Raw genomic sequence first — 22,528 nt, forward strand, 5'->3', positions numbered from 1 at the left:
TAGTTTGCTGACCCCGGTCTAGGGCTATGGGAACAATGAAAGCACAGCCCCTCCCTTGAGGAGCTTAGGGTCTAGTGCTATTACGGACCTTAAACTGGGTCTGGTACTGTTTTCAGTGCAGTGGATTAGTAACAGTACTAATGACAATAAAAACCGCTGAGCACACACTCTCTGCAGAGCACTGCGTTCACGTCACCACCTCGAATTCTTCAATCAACTCTGCAAAGCAGGCATGATGACCCCCATTTTATGTATAAGGAAGCTGAGCTCAGAAAGGGGAAGTGATATATACAGACTCACACATCCGCAGGATTCGAACCCAGATCTGAGGACTCAAATACTGCATCATCCTAGGATTGAGCTGCTAACTGAGCAAACAAACATCCTTGGTATTATTCTGAACATCCTCTCGCTTCCCTGCTTTATGAACCCTGTGGTGGTCTGTGGATAATATTAATAATATTCTGGCCCTCTTTGTGGTGGAGGGTCAGTTCAGTTCCCTTACAGTAGCGCTGAAAAGAGTCAGACCACTTGGGTTCAAATCCTTACTCTGCTACTTTCCAGCTATATAGGTCTTTGGGGAAATCACCCAGGGCCTCAGCTTCTTCATCCTTGAAATGGGTATAATCCTAGAGGTACTTAGCATAGAGTCTGGCACACAGAATCATCTGCTATTATGGTCTATTGTCACTACCCCCTGAAGCCTGCAACAAGAAGCTTCTAGATCTTCATGTTCTGGGGCAAGAGAAGTGGACTCGGGGGCCAGGCAGCCTCCGGTCTCTGCCTGTGATTCTCTATTCCCAGCTGGATCTTCTAAAAGGGCATGTTTCTAGATTTACCACTCTTCTTCGAACAAGAACTCTGAGTTCCTTACAGGCAGCAGTTTCTTGAGTCTAGATATTGGGGGATATTCTGGATCTTTGTTTACTGTGAAAGAAACAGCTGTGAGCACGTGCGAGGTCTCCGTGTTGGCCTGTTTTTACCAGAGACCACGATGCCCCCAGGAGGCTGGGGCTGGAACATGAAGGCTGCCCCGCCCAGGAGCAGCGCGGCTGCTTGCTCTCAACGATGACGGTCCTTTGCCTCAAGGGCAACAATTGGTCCTCTACAAAAGTGGGAATCCTTTTTTTTCCCTTTTGAATAGGTCAAATACTACCCCCCCGCCCCCCCCAACCCGCAACCCTCTTTCTGCTCAGCGGATCCTTTTTGCGTGGACAAAGGCGTTAAATGTCACCCAAGTTCATACCTAAATTAACATGGGTTTGAGGAGGTCCCTAGGTAGCTCTTCATCTGCCTCCAAAAACAGGCCTAAAGAAATACTTATTGCAGCAAGCGTTGACCGGGGTGCGAGATGTCAGGTGGGCGCCTGGAGGGAACCCGAATAACGAGATGCCACCTGCTGTGTGCTCTGCACCCATGTAGACACAAAACCAGGGTGGCCGCGGGGTCTAGTGGAAAAAGCCCAGGTCTGTAACTGGAAGCACCTGGGAGGGACCCCCAGGCCTACCACTCTACCGTGTGTCCACAGACAAGAAAGTTCGCCCCTCTGTGCCTCAGTTTCCCCATGCACAACGGGGATGATGCCTACCCCAAGGAAGCCAACGTCCACAAAGGGCCTGGCACACAGCCTGGGACAGAGCGGATCCCCACCCCTGAGCTTCTCAAACATAAGGAGCCCCCCAGTCACCTGGAGAATCTTATTTATACGCGGATTCTGACCTAGCACGCGGGGGGCAGTGGCAGAGATTCTGTACTTCTTACAAGCTTCCCGGCAAGGCTGATGGGGATGGTCTGGGGACCACATGCCAAGGAGAGGAGCCAGGCTCAGAGACCGGAAGCTCCATCTGCACCCTCCCCTGGGCGGTTTTGTTACGTGCCCCAGCGAGTCGGTGGGGGCACCTCAGCCTGGGTTACCCACCTGCACTGTGGTTCCCGCCCGCCCTCTGGGCTCGTGCTTGGGGAAGAAGCATACTATCTCCACGTGGTGGCTCTCGTGACCTCAGAGCCATGTGCTTAGCCATTCTGGGGCGTTCTGTCTGTGCTCTTGGCAGCAGGGGCGAGGGCATGGTGGAGGGGGAGAGGAGGAAGAGCCTCAGGGTGCTGGCCTAGAGGGAGCAGGAGGGACACTCACAGGGGATGGAAAGAGGCTGCCATCCTGAACAGGTCTGGGGGCCAAGGCATCCTCGGGGCTCACGGAAGCAGGTGGAGCACTGATCACCCCTTGCCCTCTGCTCTCCCCAGAACCATAAATGGCCAGGCCGCGCAGAGATACTGTGACAGCACCAATGTGTCTACCCCCTCTTCCTCCTTTAGGTCCTCAGAGCATGGTGTTTTCCAAACCTGGCTGCTCATCAGAATTTTCCAGAATCTAACAGGTTAAAATAAAAATTTCCGGACCTCACCAGAGACCAGCAGTTCTTAACTGGGGGTGAGTTTGCCCCCAGAGGACATCTGGCGATGTCTGAAGCCATTTCTGGTCGTCACAACTGAAGCGTGCCCCTAGAGGGAGTGGCCAGAACCCAGGGATGCTGCTGAACATGCAGCACGGTGCGGGACGGTGCCCCCCGCCGCAGAGACCGACCCAGACACCGTGATAAGAGGGCTGAGGTGGAGAAACTCTGCCCTGGGCACACTCAACTTTGTACCCAGAAATACATTCTTGACCCACATTTCGGAGAATGATTGAACGATAGAGAAATGGACGTGGAAACATACATTGGCCTGTGCAACCTCAAACAAGCTTTTGGACCTTTCTGTGCCTCAGTGTCTCATCTCTAAAACAGAGTAACAATAACACTATCTCTGTGGACCCATCTGAGGTTGACGGTGGGGGCCTCTGGGTCAATACAGGCAAAATGGTTAGAACTGCTCTGGTACGGGGGAAGTGGCCGGTGAATGGTGGCCCCTGCTCATGCCATCACCGTGAATACCCCCGGCCAGGGCCGGTCGCCGCAGGATAAGGCGCCACGGGCCGGCCGGCGGGCTCACCTGGAAGCGGTGGAAGTCCTGCGGCTTGAAGTCGTTGGGCGAGCAGCCGCACCAGTCCACGATGTGCTTGTACTGACACCTGCAGCCCAGCTTCCGGTTCCAGTTGGTGATGCGCAGGTTGTTGTCCACCATGGTGTCGCAGTGGGGGCTGTTCTCCAGGACCGTGTGGAAGAAGGACTGCAGGGGAGACAGGGAAGGGACTGGCCTGAGACCTCCTGCAGCCTCCCTCCCCAGCACCACATGACGGTGCAGGGACTCCCTTGGGAGGCTCCTCGGTCGTCTCTGCCAAGGAGGGTCAGCCGCCAGTCTGCTGTGACTCAGGGCACACGGGATGTTTTGTCCACAGGAGCTGAATTCCGCTTGGAAGGCCAACGCTCTGGGTGTTTCTCTAAATTGTCTTTCCCGACAGTCTACAATCTGATTTCAAGGTGTTTCCTATCATTCAGGACATCTTCTGTCTGCCTGGCAGAGAGGAAAAGTCCCTCCGGTCATGGCCACACATGGGAACCAAAAGAAACATGGTGACAGTTATCCAGAAAATCCTGAGCCAAGAAGGCTCATGCTTTGCAAATGGCCAGGTCTGAAACCAAAGGGATTCTAGTCTGAGATATCTCGAGAACAAAGACTGATGCTCTGGAATTTCACCCCTGGGTAAGGGAAGCCAGATTCATGGGTGTATCAGTCCCAGGGCTGGAAGGTGTCCTAGGTACCCCTCCTGCTTTAGCCACCGATGGGAGCTGGACTGCAGCACAGGGAGGGGCGGGCTAGGGCTGCTTGCTGTCCGTGGTGCTGAACCAGGCTCCGTTGGTCTCTGCTAATCCTAAGACTCTTGGCCTCTCTCTCCTAAGAATGTGAGAAAGAAGCAATGCTGAGAGTGGAGAGAGACCAGAGAGGAGAGACATGGTTATAGCCTCTGAAAGACTGAGAGAGAGAGGGAGGGAGGGAGAGGCAGATTTCTATTTGGACGCTGTTTTATAACAACCCCAGATACGAGGCAGATACCTTCTCCCCTGCTCTCTGCTCCCTAGGGGAAGCTGTTGGGGGATAGGAGTCTGCCTGTAACAAATTTATGGCTCAGCCTTCAGATTTATTCTAAAGTGGTTTTCTGATGGTGGTCTGGGAGAAGAAAGGGCAAGGCAGGGATGCTGGAGTGTAAAGTGCTTGTGTGTGCTGGGACAGGGTTGTGACAGACAAAGCCAGCATCAGGATGGGCATCTTGATTAAAACAACCAGAACCGCACACAGTCTCTTCTCAATGGGTGGAGGGCAAAACAAGGCTCCACCCACCACCCCCAGCTTCCCTTCCTGTGCTGCTAAATGACATATACCCATGAGCCTGGATTTTAAGCTTGAATTGTCTACAAGCCCACAGAGGCACATATTCTCCATCAAGCGGTGGGGAAAAGTTCCCAATTACCAATTGCCCTGTGTCCTTTCATAATGATACAGAAATTCCCCGCAAGATAATGGATGAGGAGGTTATCGGCACTGAGAGAAAAGGTGATTTTCGGTGAAATAGGATTAAAAGCTGATTACCGAATGTGTGTGCAGAATAGTAAAACCGGGCCCAGTGATGGCAAGCCCATCATCCCTCTGGAGTGATGTGAGTGGTCAGCCCTACCAGCCTGGTGCTGCCCCAGATGTTGGTGAGGGATGCGGGAACCATCAAATGAGGTATGTTGTCTTGTCTGGACTAGAAACACAGCCTGAGCCTGGGGCACTGCCAGGAAGAAATGGTAGGAGACCACTCATGGGAGATGTCACGGGCTCAAGAGAAGTGGAACCAGCTCTGGAGTTTTCTGAAGTCAGAAACTGGGATGGAGGTCAATTGGAGGTCGGTGCAGGTCTGAGAAGGCTGGTGGCCTGTCAGTGGCAGCATTTCAGAACTGGGTCCCCACCCACCTCCGGATGGAGCGGGAGACAGTTCCAGAACGGTCTGCAACCTTACGCAACCAGGCTTCTGCAATGGAGTGCACGTTTCTGTCTCCTTCCAAATTCAAAGGTTGAAATCCCAGCTCCACAATGTGACGGTGTTAGGAGGTGAGGGCCTTTGGGAGGAGATTAGACTAGGAGGGTGGAAACCTCATGAATGGGGTTCATGCCCTGACAAAAGGGGCCCCAGAGAGCTCCCTCGTCCCTTGTGGCATATGAACGGTCGGTATGCAGACTGCAGCCCGGAACCAGGCCCTCACTGGAACTCGACCATCCTGGCACCCTGACCTCAGATTTGCAGCCTTCAGAATGGTGAGAAGTAAATTTTTGTTGTGTATAAGCCACCTACTCTGTTGTACCTCATTGTAACAGTCTGAACTAAGATACCTTTCCTGCACCGAAGTCTGAAAAGTGGTGACAGGCTCCCTGGAGCTTTTCAAATGCTTCTAAAAGTCATCAGGAAATGCTGAGTCGTCCCAATGGTTGTCAGTACGGGAGACAGTGCAGGTCCAGCAGAAGCCCTGGCTCTCTGTCTTTGGGATCACTGGAATTTCCATTTGTGAATGATAAGGCCAACACTACTGTCTGTCAGGGAATGATAGACAAATATTAAGAAATCAGAAAAGGTACTCTTCATGTTGAAAAAGTGGGTATTACAGGATTGGTGACCATGGACGATCTGTCAAAAGTTGATGTGGGTGTGTCCTGAAAAAGCCAGCATATACAGTTGTGCAGGCTACACACTGCACAACCCTAATGGGGCAACATCAACACGGTAGGAATGAGAGATTTCTTTTTCTTTTCTTTTTTTTTTTTTTACAAACATTTTCTGGAAAGTGGCAGTGAAGTGTCTTGTTCTAACAAGGTCAGCATATCATGATGATTTTTATGACCAATGGGAGCCAAGTGTCTTGAGGAAGGACTGCCTTTTCTACTTTGCACAAAGATGCCGTGTGGACTGCTGGTGGCAGTTGTGTGTCCGTCTATGCCATACACCCTCCATGCAGACCAGAGGGGGACCGGGGGCTTGCTATGACAGCAAGGACCCTGGTGGCTGATGTAGTTCTCCACCTTCATCTGGATGTCTGGAGGACTAAGTATTGGATCCAGCATCGCTTTGCCAAACCTTCAGCAAAAATTCAGCTTCCGTATTCCTCCAAAGGCTAGAGCCAGCTCCTAACCTGCTCAGGGACTTTTTCCCTACACACTCACCTCAGCAGGAAGCAGGGTGTAGGAGTAAAACTGCTTCATCTTGGTCACTAGATCATCTGTGGAGAACGTCACATACTCCACAAACTTCCGGTTCAGCAGGAACCAATCCGAGCCTCCATCCACAGCAATGCCCTCCGGGATTCGCCGGTCCCCGAGGCGCCACATGTGGGCGTCACACTCCAGGAAGAGCCGGTCCAGACCCTGCTTTCGGATGAACCTGGGAAAGACAAAGTTGCCCTTCAGCCCAAAGGTGCACGGAATCCAAATGAAATAGCACAATCATGGCAATAAAAGCACGTACTGGGCACTTACTGTATGCCAGGGATTGAGCCGGGGAGGGGCTCTGTGTATAGTTTGTCACTTGATCTTCAGAAGTGAGGCAGGTCACTATATCCCTATGAGGCGGGCATTGCCATTATGCCCATTTTACAGCTGAGGACCCTGAAGCTTAGAGTGTTTAGGGGGATTTGCCCAGCACAAGAACAATGCAATGATCATCTTCTTCTTCCTTTGCAGAACTTTTGGAAATCACCTTTTCATGCCACGAATGCCTTGGCAGTTGGGTGAATACAGCCTCTGGATGCTCATCTCAGAATCATGCTCTTAAAGGCACACCTCAAAATATGTAGGATTACAAAGTATTTTTTAAAAACACCAAAGTTACGATCTGATAATCTGTGTGCTTTTGGATTCACACATTAAATACAGGATCACAAAAGATTTTTAAAAACACTGAATTCATGATAATCATGTGTGTTTCTTTTTTTTTTTTTTAAACACATCAGATAACATGATCTTGCGGCAGGTCTAATAACTACTGTAATTGTGCAGAAGAGGTGAGCGTAAATGATACTGAGAGGTATATGCACAACCATAATGTGATATGAAAATTTGTGATTCCTAACTTACTGCTAATACTGTTGTGGTGTGTTACCTCTATTTAGCTGGATTTTAATGAGAGTTTAGTGGAAACAAAAATAATTTTCTTCCCAGTCCAAGTGATGGAACCCTTGAATTCTCTCCATGAACCCCAGATTAGTAACTCCTGCGTTAGTGTGTGTGTGTGTGTGTGTGTGGTGTGTGTGTGTGTGTGTGTGGTGTGTGGTGTGTGTGTGTGTATTTGGGATTTGCAAGGCAGGCTGAGTAGAACTGGCAGCTCCTAATTTGTAGATGCAGAAATCAAACATCAAAGGGCTGCTATGGGTAGAACTAGAACCAAGCCTTCTGGCCCGAACCGTCAGGTCCTTTGCAGGATGAACTTCACACATACTGTGTGCCAGGCAGTGTGCTGGCCTGGTGTGGGGCAGGAAGGACCAGAAGGAAGGATGCTCCTGCCCCTCAGGAGCTAGTTCTCTCTCTGGGAGCCTGCTGTCTAGACATCTCCTGACCCAGGGATCTCGCTGCTTCTCCAGCTCATACAACGCAAGATCAACCATTTTAAAGTGTACAATTCAGTGGTATTTGTACGTTCATGATGCTGCGCAGTCGCCGCCTATGTAGTTTCAAAATATTTAAGCACCCTCCCCCAAAGGAGACCCTGTACCCGTGAGCAGTCACTCGCTCCATCCCTCTGCCCCTGGCCTCTAGCAACCACCAATCTGCTTTCTGCATCTATGGATTTACTTATTCTGGACATTTCATAGATTCAATCAGACAATATGTGGCCTGTTTGTATTTGGCTTCCTCCACCCAGCATGTTTTCAAGGCTTCATCCCGTGTTCTTGACTACCCAGCATCCACCCCTCAATTTTCTGGGACCACACCCTGACTATTCCTTGGATGGTCACCTATCTTCAATCTCAGTTGACCTGGATTCGTGCCCTACACCCAGCACCAGGGGTGGCCACATGACCAGGCTGGTCAATGAGAGTATTCCATCTGCCCCGCTGGATAACTGGTTCAGGGATGGGTGAGTAACTCAAGGTTAAGTCTGAGATCGGGCCCTGGATTTTTGCTGCATCCACCAGGAAGGAGGCTCTTCTTTTTTTTTAAAGATTTTATTTATTTATTTGAGAGAGAGAGAATGAGAGAGAGCAAGCACATGAGAGGGGGGAGGGTCAGAGGGAGAAGCAGACTCCCTGCCGAGCAGGAAGCCCAATGCGGGACTCGATTCCGGGACTCCAGGATCATGACCTGAGCTGAAGGCAGTCGCTTAACCAACTGAGCCACCCAGGCGCCCAGGAAGGAGTCTCTTCTATGGTGTTTTTGCTGGGAGAATGTCAGCCTAGAGCTGCTAACAGCCATCCTGTCGCCACAAATATAGAAGCTGTTTGATAGTACAGGTAACACAGAAGGGAGAGGGAGGGAGGGAAGGGGAGAGGGAGGGAGAGCAAAAGAGAGAGGGAGGCAGAGAGGGAGGGAAAGGGGGAGAAGGACGGGGGGGGCGGTTAAGTCTCGGTGACTTTGCTTGAGATCCTGGATCCCACCATGCGTGACTCACCACCAGGCTCATCAGTAATGTGCTTAGGGCATTTGGAGATGAGATTCTGCCACTTGCAGTTGCAAAAATCCTCATACATTCCTCAACAATTTAAACTCTTATCCCTACCAGGATGGATGTGAATGTTCTCAGGCCCCAGACAGAGCAGGCAACCATGGCTGTGGCACGTAAATACCCCTCTTCCACTAAGCCAGTCCACCTCCCTCGTCATGTGTCTACAGGTCTTTGCACCTCCATGGCAGATGTCATCACTGGCTTCGGATTAGAGTTACCAGTCTCCCCCCAGGTAGACACGGCTCTCATTAGAACTGACCTCGGATTCCTCCTTTCCGCTTTTCTCCCAGTTCCTAGGACAGCGCAAGGCAGTGATTCAGGAAAGGTCTATTTTTTTTTTTTAAGACCTTATTTATTTATTTGAGAGAGACAGCAAGTGGGGAAAGGAGCAAAAGGAGAGGGAGAAAGAGAGAATCCCAAGCAGACTCCATGCTGAGCGTGGAGACCGACGTGGGGCCTGATCTCATGCCCTTGAGATCATGGCCTGAGGAGAAATTAAGAGTTGGACACTTAACCAACTGAGCCACCCAGGCGCCCCTCAGGAAAGGTCCACTGTGATGGCCACACTGCAGGTTACAAAAGCTGGAGTCCATTTCACTGTGCTGGACATGCTGAATTCTACAGAGACTCCCTCCCCCTGAGCCTCCCCCAATCCACTAACATCCACTGGAGGGAACCGTGTGAAACCTCACTAATAAATCCATATCGCCAGTTCTTTTTTCTGCATAAGTGGGGGACCTGCCCCTAGACACTGGTCACCCTTTGAGCATGATGATGTAATACACTGAGTTCTCAACACAAATGGTAACAGTGTCATCAAAACATTGATGATGGTGAACAGGCTGAGTTCTGCTGAAAAGCACTTTTTTTAAAGATTTTATTTATTTATTTGAGAGAGAGAATGAGATAGAGAGAGCATGAGAGTGGGGAGGGTCAGGGGGAGAAGCAGACTCCCTGCCGAGCAGGGAGCCCGACGTGGGACTCGATCCCAGGACTCCAGGATCATGACCCGAGCTGAAGGCAGTCGCCCAACCAACTGAGCCACCCAGGCGCCCTGAAAAGCACTTTTCATCTATGCTGTGGTGCAGCTCTGCCAGTAACCAGCTGACTTTGGGAAGCGATGTCCTTGCGTCTTGGCTTCTCCCTTGGTAAAATGATAAAGTTGGGCTAGGTCTGGATCACAACCTCAAATGCCTACAGGGGTCAGACAGATAATGGAAGCGTGGGAAGCAGGCTGGGTATAAGACAATAGGGTAGGTGGAGTCACAGCAAAGAAGGAGAGAAAGCATTTTTTGAAAAGCACTCAAACTCCTTAAAAAAAAAAAAAAAAGGTATTTCTGGCTACATAAAACAGATCCCTAGCCTGACTCCAGCTCATGGGCCACCAGCCATAATAACCATGGGTTAGGTAACTGTTGGGCATTTTCCGGTTGTGACACTCTCTAAGTCACTCTGTTCTACCCACGAAGAGAGTGTGGGGCAGGAATTCCAGCCAGATACATGGGATCCCAGAGAAGGCTGATGACTCTTCCGAGGATACACAGAAGACACAAGCCAACCAGAAGACCCAGATATCCAAAGACCCTAGTCTTGTTCTTTCCCTAACACAGGTTTCCAAGGGTAAAATCCAAGCTGTTCACAAAACCATGTTCTCTCTGGGAATGACTTGTTGCAGGTTTTTCAGTATACTTCCTGTACCATTCCACGGATACAAAACTGAGCTCTAAAACCCGTCCATTAAAGGAAGCCCCTGAGTTTAGGAAAAGAAAATCCTACCTCAGCTCTGACTGGTGCTAATTATATAATAATGTCCAATCACAGACACTTAACCATGCTTAAGACTTTAAATTTTAGGTAACTTACAGCAGAACTTACATGGTAACCAAGACTAACCCAGAGAGAGAAAGAAAAGAAATACAGGTGTGAGGACATGCACAAGTTTTCTTTCCACATTTTGTGTTCCATTATGGGAGAATAGCATCGTCTTGCAATTTTAATGTGACGTCCCAGACCATAATATCCAAATACAACATTTATGCAGTAATCTCCAAAATGAAATATTCATGGGGTGGGAGATTGGTTGCTATATTTACTGCATTTGAAAAGTGATAAGCTGCAAATTCATTCTTTGGTTAATTATGAGTCAACAGAGACAAACAATCCCCCAGCTCTCAGTTCCAGGGTTGAGAGGGGGTCTGGACTAGGGAGGAGGTGGCCCGAGGCCCAGAGTCTGGGTTTCTAGCAAGGGAAAGGAATCAGATGCTTGGGCAGGGATCTGCATTTTGTTTTCTGCCCTGGGCATTTGCCATCGCTTGCAAAGGGAATGGATGGAAATCAAGGTAAATCGGCCAACAGCTGGGTGTGGCTGTTCACAAATGTCGGTCAGCAGCCAAGGATGCGTGGTGCTGTCACCTGAGGGGTGGCGTGCAGACTGGGCCCGATATACAGAGGGTGACCAATGACACTCCCCTCTCTCTAGTTTCATCTCCAGATGATTTGCTTATGTAGGGGCAACAGGTGGAATGAGAGAAGAGATGCGGAGGGCATCTGGGTACTAAGGCTGTCTCTGCTTTCACAGATGGTGAGCTGTGGGGTTGCCTGGGCTCTCTGAATGCCAGTTTGCTCATCTATAGGATCAGCTCCATCACAGCTGTGCTGACAACCCCCTGAATCAGCTGTGAAGGTGTAACAGGTGAGGTTTACAAAGGTTCTTGCTAAGTGTTCAGGAAGCACCGTTCATCCTAGCCATGGACCGACCCAGGTGTCAGTCCCTTCTTACAAAGCGGCAGCACCTTCCACAATCCCTCATGTTCCTGACCACTCTTTTGTGCTTTGCTTTTCTTCATAGCATTTAAAACTTTGCATTACCATATACAAGGAATTTATTTAGTTTACTGTCTCCTTACTGGATGTAAGCCCAAGAGGGCAGAGGGTTTTTGTTTTTTGGGTTTTTGTTTTTTTTTTGGCTTATTTTTGTTCATGGCTGTATCCTTAGTACCTATAATAGTACCTCGCATACAGCTGGTGCTCAATAAATATTTACTGAGCCAATGAATAAAAGGAAGAGTAACAGCTAACAGCCATGCCGGTTGTTCAATCAGGAAGTAGCAGCCCTTAGTTAACCAGGTATCTGATTCTTCTAATATACACTCGACAGACGAAGGAACTGAATCACAAGAAGGTAAAGTGCATTCTCTAAAGTCACACAGCTAGTGGTCCTGGACTCGAAACCAGGTCTGGATGAATCCCATGCAAGCTCTTAACTACTCTGTGTTCTTCTTCTGTCCCGATTTGTCAGGGTCCTTGCAAAAGGATCCAAACAGAGGATCTGAGAACTTCTACCTCAAAAAGACACTGTGCAGAAATCTGAAATCCGAGAGAAAAGGACTCATTGTTGGTCTTGGAAGAGCCAGACCTCACAAGAACTTCTGTCTTCAGAACAGACTACTTAAGGGCAAACATGGAATCACCTGCCTTCGGTTTTACCTCCTAGGATTTCAGGGATGGGCGCTTTGCCTTCCAGAGACTTTCTCTATTGGCACAACATGGAACAAAGTCATAACTAAATATGATTCTACTGAAATCACAGGGACCAAGCTCTACTCAGTTGAGCATCAAAGAAAATTGGAGGGAAGGGGACAAGGGTCCTGATTCTCATCCGTGTGTGGAAAGGTCAGTTAAGAAAGCTGCTGTAGCCTTTGAAACTGATCTCAGAAAAGGCAGACAATGAAGTCTCTCAATTCAGTTAATTCCCTGGCTACAGTCTCGGCATATTCATTGAGTGTGGAATTATTCCAGAACTGTCTTGTCCTATAATGAGTTCAAAAGGGAAGAACTCTGCCCCTCAGATTTTACAGCATGTTTGAGTAAGAAGGAATCTTAGCAATCAGCTAATATAATTAACTCTATAGATTGAAAAAAAAAAAAACAATGCACTGAGAGAATGTATGATTCAAAGTCATCCAAAGTCACATAGCCTAGGAATAAAATCTCCCCTTCTTCTCTTTCCTGTCCAGTGATCTGTCACTGAATCCATATTACTCCCTTTAGCATAAGTACAACCTAAGCATTTTAGTTAAGAAATAAAGTCATGGAACAAAGCATGAAAATCCACAGCGCTCCATAAATGTTCACCAAGATGCTTAATATTTTTCCTTCATCAAGCTACAAACTTAAAATTTCCATCTTTCCTGTTCTCTCTCCTGCAATTTGGTAGACAGGCATGAGTAGGGCACCTCCAGAGCTAAGAAGACACCTCTAGGTCCTGAAAAGCGACGATGCTTCAGCACCAAGGACAGAAGCCCAAAGCCTCCTGATGAATTTCATCTCCTGAGATTTTGAAGATTTATTTATTTTTATTTGGGGTGGGGCAGAGGGAGAGAATCTCAAGCAGACACCCCACTGAGCACGGAACGTGATGTGGGGCTTGATCCCATGACCCTGAGATCGTGACCTGAGCCGAAACCAAGAATTGGATGCCCAAACGACTGAGCCACGCAAGCACCCCATCCTGAGATTATTTTAGTAAACAATGCCCATGGTTGTGGTGGTAGAAATGACAAGCGTCAGGCCCATCTTTCCAATTCCGTACAAGCAGCATTAATATATCATCTTCCCATGCTACGAGTCAGCAAGGATCCAGCTCACTGGGACCTAGTCGGCAGCTCCACAGGGGCCCTGTTGGGCATTTTCTCTCAGGCCCAGGGTGGGTTGTTGCCCCTTCCTGACCTGGGCTGGAGTCAACTGTCTTGCCTCTACTGTGCAGTATCTGGAAGAACAAGGGGGCCTGGGGTATTCACTCACTCGGCAACTCTAGGTAGCATCTTGGATACTCTCGGTCTGCGTACTGAGAATATGGCGGTGAATAAGATGGACATCATCCCTGACCTTCTTCCCTCTTCCAGGGGGATAAAATACAGAAATAATAACACCCACCATTTATTGAGTCTTGCCACTTTCTAGACTCTGTTCCTCACGCTTAATACATATTCTCTCATTTAGTCTTCACCACAACCCTATGAGGGTTCATTTTACAAATGAAGGAACAGAGACACTAAGTAATTTCCCCAAGGCCATACAGCTGGTTAGGGACAAGGGTGTGATTCTAACCCTAGCCGTCAGGCTCTGGATTCCACACTCTCAGCCACCCAGCTATAATCCTGCTCTAATAACTAAGTAAGTAGACACAAAGAGACACAAAACACATTAACATATAATTAGGTGTGTGCGATAAGTGTTCTACAGAAGAACTCAGAGGCAGGGACAGAAAAGAAAGAGACAGGGACGTCATTAGTGAAGACTGTTGGGGAAGGCTTCACTGAGGAGGTGGCATTTAAGCTTCCTGTGAAGGGTGGGAAGGAAATTGGTCATCTAAGGAGCTGTGGGGAAGAGTTTTCTAAGGGACAGGCAGAGCGTGTGCAAGAGCCCAATGAATGGAAAGACGCCAAGGTGCCTGGAGTGAGGCTGCAGGGACATGGTCAGCTCTGCCGACACACTCCAGGAGGCCAACCACAGGCGAGGCTGACTCTGACCTCATTGCTGGAGGGAATGTATCATCTACCAGGACTTGGTGGAAAGCTCCGCAATGAACATTCTGAGGGAATGAGTGTAGTACAGTGACTAGGAGTGCAGACGCAAGGGCTAGACTTCCTGGGTTCTGGTCTGCTTCCCCACTGATGAGCTGGGTGTTGTTTAGCCTACCTTGCCTCAGTGTCCCCATCTGGAAAATGGGCCCTAATAGGACTGCATTTACATTATGGGCTGGTTTTGAGACTTGAAAGAAGTCATCTCTGTAAAGCATTTAGGACAGTCCCTGGCCCCCAGGAAACTCTTCCCATGTGACTCTCACTACTGCCTTGTGTGAAGAAAGCGGACTTGGGTTTGATCTCCAAGGGGGGGGGGGGAAGAAGTGAGAAGAGATGTAGAGTCAGAGGCCCAAATCCTGGGACCTAGACTTGACTTGGTGGCCCATGGTCTTCGTGGTGCCTAGGGCCCCAAATCAGCTTGTACTTCCAAGAATCTAAAGGTCCACTGAGGGCTAAATGGTATGCCACAATTTTTCACACATTTTTAAAAAACAATGTTTACTGCCTTTGGTTCTGTTTATAAATGTAATGCACGTTTCCATCATAGAAGACTTGGAATAGAAAAAGCAAAGAAAAAAGTAAAAATCAAACTCTACCTCTCAGAGATGACACCATCAACACACTTTTCTTCTAGTCTTTTGTCCATCTTGGATGTGTATTGTTTTGGAAAAAAGAAAAGTTCCCAAGCTGACCTCAAAACCCACGTGGAAGCCAAGAAAGGAGATGCGTCCACAGCTTTGTGTGGGTGCTGGTGCGATGCTAAGCTTTATTTTGACGTGGCTGCTATAACTGGATTAAATAAAGTGAACATGCAAACAGTGATAAACTCACTGGTTGGGTTGAAGAAAAGTGAAAGGGAAATGCAATCTGCTCTCCTCACTGGAAATGAGGTATTAATTATCTCCTTGCATCAATCATAGCGCTACAAGATAGCTGGGGAGAGAGCCCATCTCTTGATAAGCACGTTGGCACCAAAGGGCCTCCTGAGAGCAGATTTGCTTGGAGGAGGTTCCTGGCCAGGCTCTCAATGGATTTGCCAACTTTTGGCTAAACAGTTGCCTGTTTATATATCAAGGGACTTTTGGGTCTGAAGATTAGTTCAGTGTCAGAGAGAAGGAGCTGCTGAAGCTGCTTAGCTGCCATTCTGGTGCCCAAGGGGGGGGTGTGCTGCTTAAAACAGGTGGGGTATGGACCTGAGAATAGGAAGAAACTGACTGATGTCACTTCTGACCTGGGGACTAGGACCCCTCCTAGTTTCCTAGGGGTTTAGCCTTCTTACATTTCAAATGCTAATTGTTTCTGTAAGAATTGTAGAAAGTGTTCCAAATGTTAATCATTTGTATTCCATTTTCATGACTTTTCTCCATCATCGTCACGACCACCGTCCTCACCAAGTTAATATGCACAACTAACTGTTCCAAGAGTTTATCCCTATAGTCAACCCATTTAATTCTTTTAATGACTCTCGCAAGGCTGGTCTTATTAGCATCATTCTCATTTTCCAGATGAGGAAACGGACATACAGGTGATTGATGTAACTCAGTCAAGGTCACATGCTAGAGTCCAAGCCTGGATTCTTACCTGCTGTGCCAGGTGCTTTATGTAACACGTACAGGAAAGCTCCCTTATTATTTTTCTCTAAATCAGCTTAAAATAGCTTCAACTATTTTTTTTAAACTTAGTCTTATTCTAAGCATAATAGCCATGAAAATCATGAAATCAATTATATGTTTGTTGATACACTTACGATCAATACCTAACTTTCCCTGTATGCTTGTGAATGAGCTACCCGAAACCATCTCGCATACCACTGTTGGATCATGAACACACGTTGGGATATGCTGACCCTGCAAAGCAGGGAAAGGACCTAATCTTCCCTCTCCAAATCATTGAAAAAACGCTTCTGCTTAAAGTTAGAATTTTGCTCTTTCATCTGTATCCCTCCCAAGAACCTAAAACTGCAGGTCCTCTCAGATGCAGTCACGAATCATGGTGTGACCAAAAAAAACACAAACAAAAAAAAACAAAAAAATAAACCAAAAAAAAACCCCAACAAAAAACAACAACCCAGGTCTTTAAAGTCAGAGTGAACCAGGTTCCAATCCCAGCCCTGCTGCCCAGTGGCCGTGGAACCTTGGGCCCACGAAAACAACTCTCCACGCTTCGGTTGTACTCATCTCTAAGAGGGGGCAGCACCTGCCAAATGAGGTTGGAATGAGACAACACAGTGGACAGTGCCTGGCTTGGGGCCTTCCCGGGGTCGGTGAGGACACTTGGTCCTCCACAATCCCGACCTCCCTGTTCCGATGTTATAAAGATGAGGAAACAGAGGCGGCATTTCAACACAGGGACCGAGCCTCCAGCGGGCAGCTGCTTAGCCCTGCACCCCACTGCCTCCCTGGGCTCAGCATGGGGACCCTGGGGATCTCGGATCAGGCGGAGAGCTCAGATGGACCGAGGCAGGAAAAGTCCCAGAGCAAATCCTATTCAGGCTGATGGAAAGGATTTTCCCTTTTGTCCCCTGTCAGGGGCTCCCCCACACCCAGGCTGCAGACATTTGGGAAATGCCTCGCAGCGGGGCAGAAGCAGCCAGGAGTTCTGGGGGACGTCTGCTAGGACCTGCCCACTGAGACTCACAGTGGACTTTAGGGCACCTGCTTCTGCTCGCCCTGCAGAGGCTCCCTGGGAAAACGGTAACTGTGCTGCCTGGCTTTTGCTGTATCTGGTTACTTTAATTTTTGGAGGAAAGCAAGGAGAAACGGTGAACACAACACTCCCCTTCATTTAATTACAGGAACAGTCAGGACCAATTTGGCAGCTATTAAAATATTAGTTTGCCTTTATGCCATCTCTTCGCAGCTGGAGCTGGGAATCCAAATTGGCTGCCAAGGGCTGGAGATGGGGACAGAAGGTCAACACTGCTATTAGGAACCATGTGGAATTAAAAACCGAGGCACCCCGTGGCCTATTTTGTGTCTCACTGCGTGCTCTGGCCTCCCCACATCATTTGATCTTTCAAACTCCTTGTTTTTCTCTCAATGTCTTTTACAAGGGTGGGTCCAGGAGCAGAGAGCGTCAGAACGGGAAGGGCCTTGGGAGACCATCTTGTTCATCCCCTTCATTTTTCCAAGGGAGGACATGAAGCCCAGAGAAGCAGTGGCTGCCTCGAGGCCGCCCAGAGTATGGGAGGAAGGCAGGCCGAGAGCACAGACAGGGTGCATCACGCAGGGGTCATGAGCTTGGGCTCTGGGGCCACTCCCCCCGCCCAGGTTTGAGTCCTAGCCCTGCCCTGTGTGGGCTTAAGCGAGTTACTTAACGTCTCTGTTTCCTCATCTGTAAAATGAGGCTAGTAAGTTGCAAAGGGTCGCCATCTGAAGCCAGAAAAATCAAACCAACACAAAGGAAACGAGAACTAACAGAATGTAAGGAGGTAGTCAGAAAGTACAAATGTCCAGTTGTAAAATAACTCCGTCCCGGGGACATGACGCGCAGTCAGTAATACTGTATCGTATATATGAAAGCGGCTAAGAGAGTAGATCTGAGACGTTCTCATCACAAGGAAAAAATGTAACTCCGCACTGGCGGATGGTAACGAGACTTATGGTGATTATTTTGCAATATATGCAAATAACGAATGGTTATGTCTTCCACCTGGAGCTAATCTAATGTTATGTCAATTACACCCCAATTAAAAAAGACAAAGATTCTTGCTATTGAACTACTTGGCTATTTGATGTGTTTATTTTTCCTTAACCCGCTCCAGGAATAATAGTAAATAATTCAAAAGCCAAAAAACAAAACAAAAAACAAAACCCACACACAAAAGGAAAAGACAAGAACTAACGGAGTCTGGGCTTGATGATATCATCTGAACTGCCTGATTCAGCCCTATCCGAAGTCGGACACCAATGTTCTCCTTCCATTAACTTCCTTTACTCGCTTAGCCTAGTTTCAGCTGGGTTTCTGTCATCTGCCACCAAGCGTCCTTTGTAACACACCACCCGTGCCGGGACTGGAGCTAAGCCATGGCCGCTCTGTGCCCTGTGGAGGGGATGACAGAGGATGCGCCGTGGCTAGGCTGGCTCATGCAGCAGGTGAGGCCCCAGCTGACGGGGGGGGGGTGGGGGGGGTGGGCAGATGATGGCTCATTTTACTACGAAATGAATATTCAATTGCTGCCCTTCATTCATCTTAGTGAGAGAAAACCAGCCAAGGGCTCATTCATGGGTAGTGGAACTTGTGAGCTTTTCTGTTCAGAGAGCCTTGGGTTTTAGGGTTTTGGGAGGAGGTGTGAGCCACATCCTAGCCTGAACCTTCATCTTATCCTGTGCCATTTGGTACTACCTGTCGACTACCGGTGCATATCAGCTAGACAGGATGTACCCACACATCCAGACTCTCAACTCTGGCCCAAACACCAACTATCTATTTCTTCCAGCAGCAATATTTTCGTCCTCTGCTTATCATGGCCATGGCATCACCATCCTCCTCCTCACCATCATCACATAGGGCCTTTACTATATGCTGGATGCTTTATATGCAGCATCCATTGAATCCTCTCAACCCTGTGGGTGTAGGTCTATTCATATCTCCATCATACAGGTAAGCGAACAGGCTCAGAGAGGTTAAGTCACCCGTCTAATTCAACACAGCTAAGACATGACAGAGCAGGACTCTAATCCAGGAGGTACAACCTCAAAGCCCGTGATTTTATCCTCTGTGCCATCCCTGGTCCCAAGCCCAGGGCCTAGAAATAGTGGAGGGAGAATAAATACTGACTAGGCTGGCATAATTATACTAGGGCGTATGTAATTCAGACCCAGGTCTATCAAGTTACGGTGGGCTCCTTTCTCGGGATGCGACTTTGCACCAAATGTGTTATTACAAGGTTACCTGGAGGGGAGGGGAAGAAGTGTCTTCATTCTCTACCTGAGGGCCTAGACACCACCAGTTTTGATAACGAACACCTGCATGGAATCTTGTTCAGCTCAGCCTTGCTCCACCTGGGCTTTGGGGCCAGAGAACTGGGTTCAAATTCTAGCACTTACCAGTTGTGTAACCTTGGCAAAATCATTTGGACTCCCAAAGACCCCCTTGCTTCTCCTGACAGATGGGGATAATAATTCTTATTTTGCACTGAATGGCTCTAAGAAGATCCTGCAGGAAAAGGGTCAGCGGAGTGGGGCACTTATTAGGAACACAACGCCCAGGGGCTATAATTCTTCCATGTCTGCCCCAGGCCTCTCTACCCTTTGTGGCTGGAACATGCTCATCTGGGCTGATTTACAGAGCATCCTCAAGTCGGGGCTGGCGGGAGGCAGGCTCCTTCTAAACGTAAAAAAAAAAAAAAAAAAATGCAGGCTGCCAGTAGGATAGGAACAATCTTTCGAGAGCTGGATGAAATCAGAGTTAGAATTTTGGAAATGACACAACGAAGGATTCTGGGTTTACATCTGGAGAGCTCGGGAGATGGAGCTCACTGCTTGCTTTTTGCCCCTCCCGTGCCGTGGGTAACTGGGTGAGTGGAGTTCCAGAGCCAGCCAGAACGACGCCTCTGTCAGCCCTGGCAGAGAACACCCGAAGCACAATTGCAAACCGAAAGGCCAGTGGGGGGCTAGGTAGGGAAGGGGGACAAGTGCGGCCCGCAGTGACCTGGAGGATGCAGGCTTCGTGTATGACCCGGGGGAGAGCCTCCAGTGAGAAAACTCAGGCCCAGAGTGAGTGGACACCGGGGTCTTTTAAGAGGAGCTGAAATCTGAATGTGCCTGGGAAACATTGCTATTTTTACATGTGGCTATTCATTTTCAAATGAAGCACTTGAATTAAAGCAAAACAAAACAAAACCAACTCGAGGCCCAAACAAAGCACAGGAAGGCACTCAAATTATCCCATGTGCTGGCAGGTTATGGTCTGAGTTCAGCGCTAGGAAAAAACCTCCAGCACGGCAGAGTGATCCGGGGCTGGGTTTTTGTTACTGGTGTTCGAACCTCAGGATGGCGAGACCGGTCCTGTGATCTCCCCTACAGGGGGCGCTCGAGACTGAATCCCTTCTAGCTGATCTCTGGCCAGAGATGTAGATGCGGCTCAAAGCTGTTTGGCCTCACTCATTCTAGGTGAGTGAGGTGCAATGGATTCAGATCGCGCTTCTGGTGCCTCGAACCCCTGCCCATGTCTTGGGCGACAAGAGTGAGGCCCTGGCGTGGGCACGGGCTAGAAGTCAGGATATTTGAGCTCAACTCCATGCCGGCGAGAGACTCTTTCTCCCTCCGAAGTAAATTCCATGAGAACGAGGATTTTTGTCGTGTTCACCTCTAGAAGGATGCCTGGCACGTGTCTGGCATGGGGCAAATATTTGCTGAATGACTGCCTGACCAGTGATGGCCCCACGTCACTGACCCGATGAACTGAGGCCACCACTTCAACTATGGGCCTCAGTCTTCCCACCAATAAAGTGGGGATTAGCCACGGCTGCCCTACTTACCTCAAAGGGTTGCGTAATGAGATAAACAGACTCAGGAAAGTGCTCGGAAAAAAGGTGTAAAGGGCTATCACGCGAGGAGACGCATTTACTATTATTCCTGTCCTTGGCTAACGTGAGAGACCAATTCAGATCTTATGTGAAAGGGGCAGAGGTCCATGTGAGCCATGCCTTTCTCCCACTATCTACTTTCTCTGGCTGCATCAAACCAGTCTGGAAGGAAGCCACAAATGATCACTTGGATTTTCATTTCCATCTTGCACAAGGGTGGGGGGTGATAGGATGTACTACCTTGCATTGTCCCGGCCGTGTGACTTCAGGAAATTCATATCTCGGTATCGGGAGAGAAATGCCACCAGCTGGTCATTTGTCCTGTGGAAACAAACCAAGAGGAAGGTCAGAGTCCTCCAGAGACCATGGACTTACCATCCTACGTTAAAAAGGACTATTAGAGTGTGTGTATATCCTACATGTTCCATAGTCTGTGAACTCTTTGAGGGTAAGCATGGTGCCCCAGCTGTTTTAGAATCTCTAGTGCCCACGTTCTGCATGGAGCACTGAGTGTTAATACGCAAACAATGAATCATGGAACACTACATCAAAAACTAATGATGTAATGTATGGTGATTAACATAACATAATAATAAAAAAAAGAAGGCTATAGAATCTCTAGTGCCCAGCACTGGGCTTGGCAAACATGAAGTCATCAGTGTGCAGCACAATGCCAGGTACTTAGCAACCTCAGGGCCTTTGCACCTGCTGTGCCTGGGAAATTCTGCCTTGTCTCTTTCCAGGTCTGGCTTGTCGTTACGTCATCTGGATCTCCTTCCAAATGTCACCTCTTCACAGAGACCCTTTCTGGCCACCCAACCTAAAGTAGCATCTGCCTCCCCCACCTTCACCTTTATCACATCCCTGTGTGTCCATTACCGAGTGTTAAATTTGCTGACATTATGATGTAAGCTCCATGAAGGCAGAGCCTCATGGGACTTGTTCCTCCCTGGCACCCAGTAGGAGCTACATTAGCTTGTTGTTGGATGAAGGAATACAAAGTTCTTGAAACCCACTGGGCTACCGACTGAGCGAGCTTTGAAAAATATGAAGCGTGAGCCAAACAGATGACGTCGTTCCCAGCATTGTTATCCCAAGTTTATTGCCATCAATCTCGGAACCCGCAGTGTAGTCACAGCTAATCGGCTTGTGCATACAGCTGTGACAGTATTTTAAAAGGCAGTCACACAGGTCTCCATCTGCCCGAAATGCAGTCGTCTCTTCTGCTGAATAAACCCAAATAGGTAAACGGTGCTGGATTTTTACTTCAGAAGGAAAGGGTTAACCACTGTTTCAAAGTGGGAGACAGGCGGGAGTCGGCAGAAAGGAAGGCCGTCCTTGGGCACAGAATGGAGGCCACCGACCTTTGGGAGGCAGGTGGGTGCCTCAGAAAGCAATACCTGGGCTCTCGAAGCAGAAGGGTCTGGAGACAGATCTCAGCTCCACTCCTGACCCAGCTGTGTGTCCAAGGGTGAGTAACTGAACCTCGGGGCTTTGCGGCGGGGGGCGGGGGAGCTTCTCTGAACTCCCCTGGCTCCCCAGCAGATAGCAGGCTCTCTGTGCCTACATAGCGAACGGATAACTGGGTGCACTGAAAGGGCATATGGTAGGTGTGCAATAAATGCAAGGTGCTCTCTCCTTCCACCTCCCCACCGTCTGGTCTGAGCGGCCCCCACCCGGCACCCCTCCTTCATTTCCCTGCAACTCCCTGTTCCGTGATTGGATGACTCATGGTGACCACCTCAGAATTCCGGCGGAGGGGGCACCAAGCGGTTAAGAGGCGCTGCA

The 22,528-nt window shown here is 48.8% G+C and overlaps 1 protein-coding gene across 1 annotated transcript in view; it reads right to left on the minus strand.

Moving 5' to 3' along the window:
• Window positions 1-22,528, minus strand: part of XYLT1 (xylosyltransferase 1) — a 292,085-nt gene that overhangs the window by 21,017 nt on the left and 248,540 nt on the right. The window contains exons 6-8 of the mRNA XM_081819949.1: window positions 20,981-21,061; window positions 6,133-6,349; window positions 2,989-3,165 (exon numbers count right to left, since the gene is read on the minus strand). Coding sequence (XP_081676075.1) covers window positions 2,989-3,165; window positions 6,133-6,349; window positions 20,981-21,061 — 475 coding nt within the window. The remainder of the gene's footprint in view (window positions 1-2,988; window positions 3,166-6,132; window positions 6,350-20,980; window positions 21,062-22,528) is intronic.

This window comes from Leptonychotes weddellii, chromosome 5, assembly GCF_054177405.1.
Source record: "Leptonychotes weddellii isolate Sample4059 chromosome 5, ASM5417740v2, whole genome shotgun sequence".
NCBI classification, from domain to species: domain Eukaryota; kingdom Metazoa; phylum Chordata; class Mammalia; order Carnivora; family Phocidae; genus Leptonychotes; species Leptonychotes weddellii.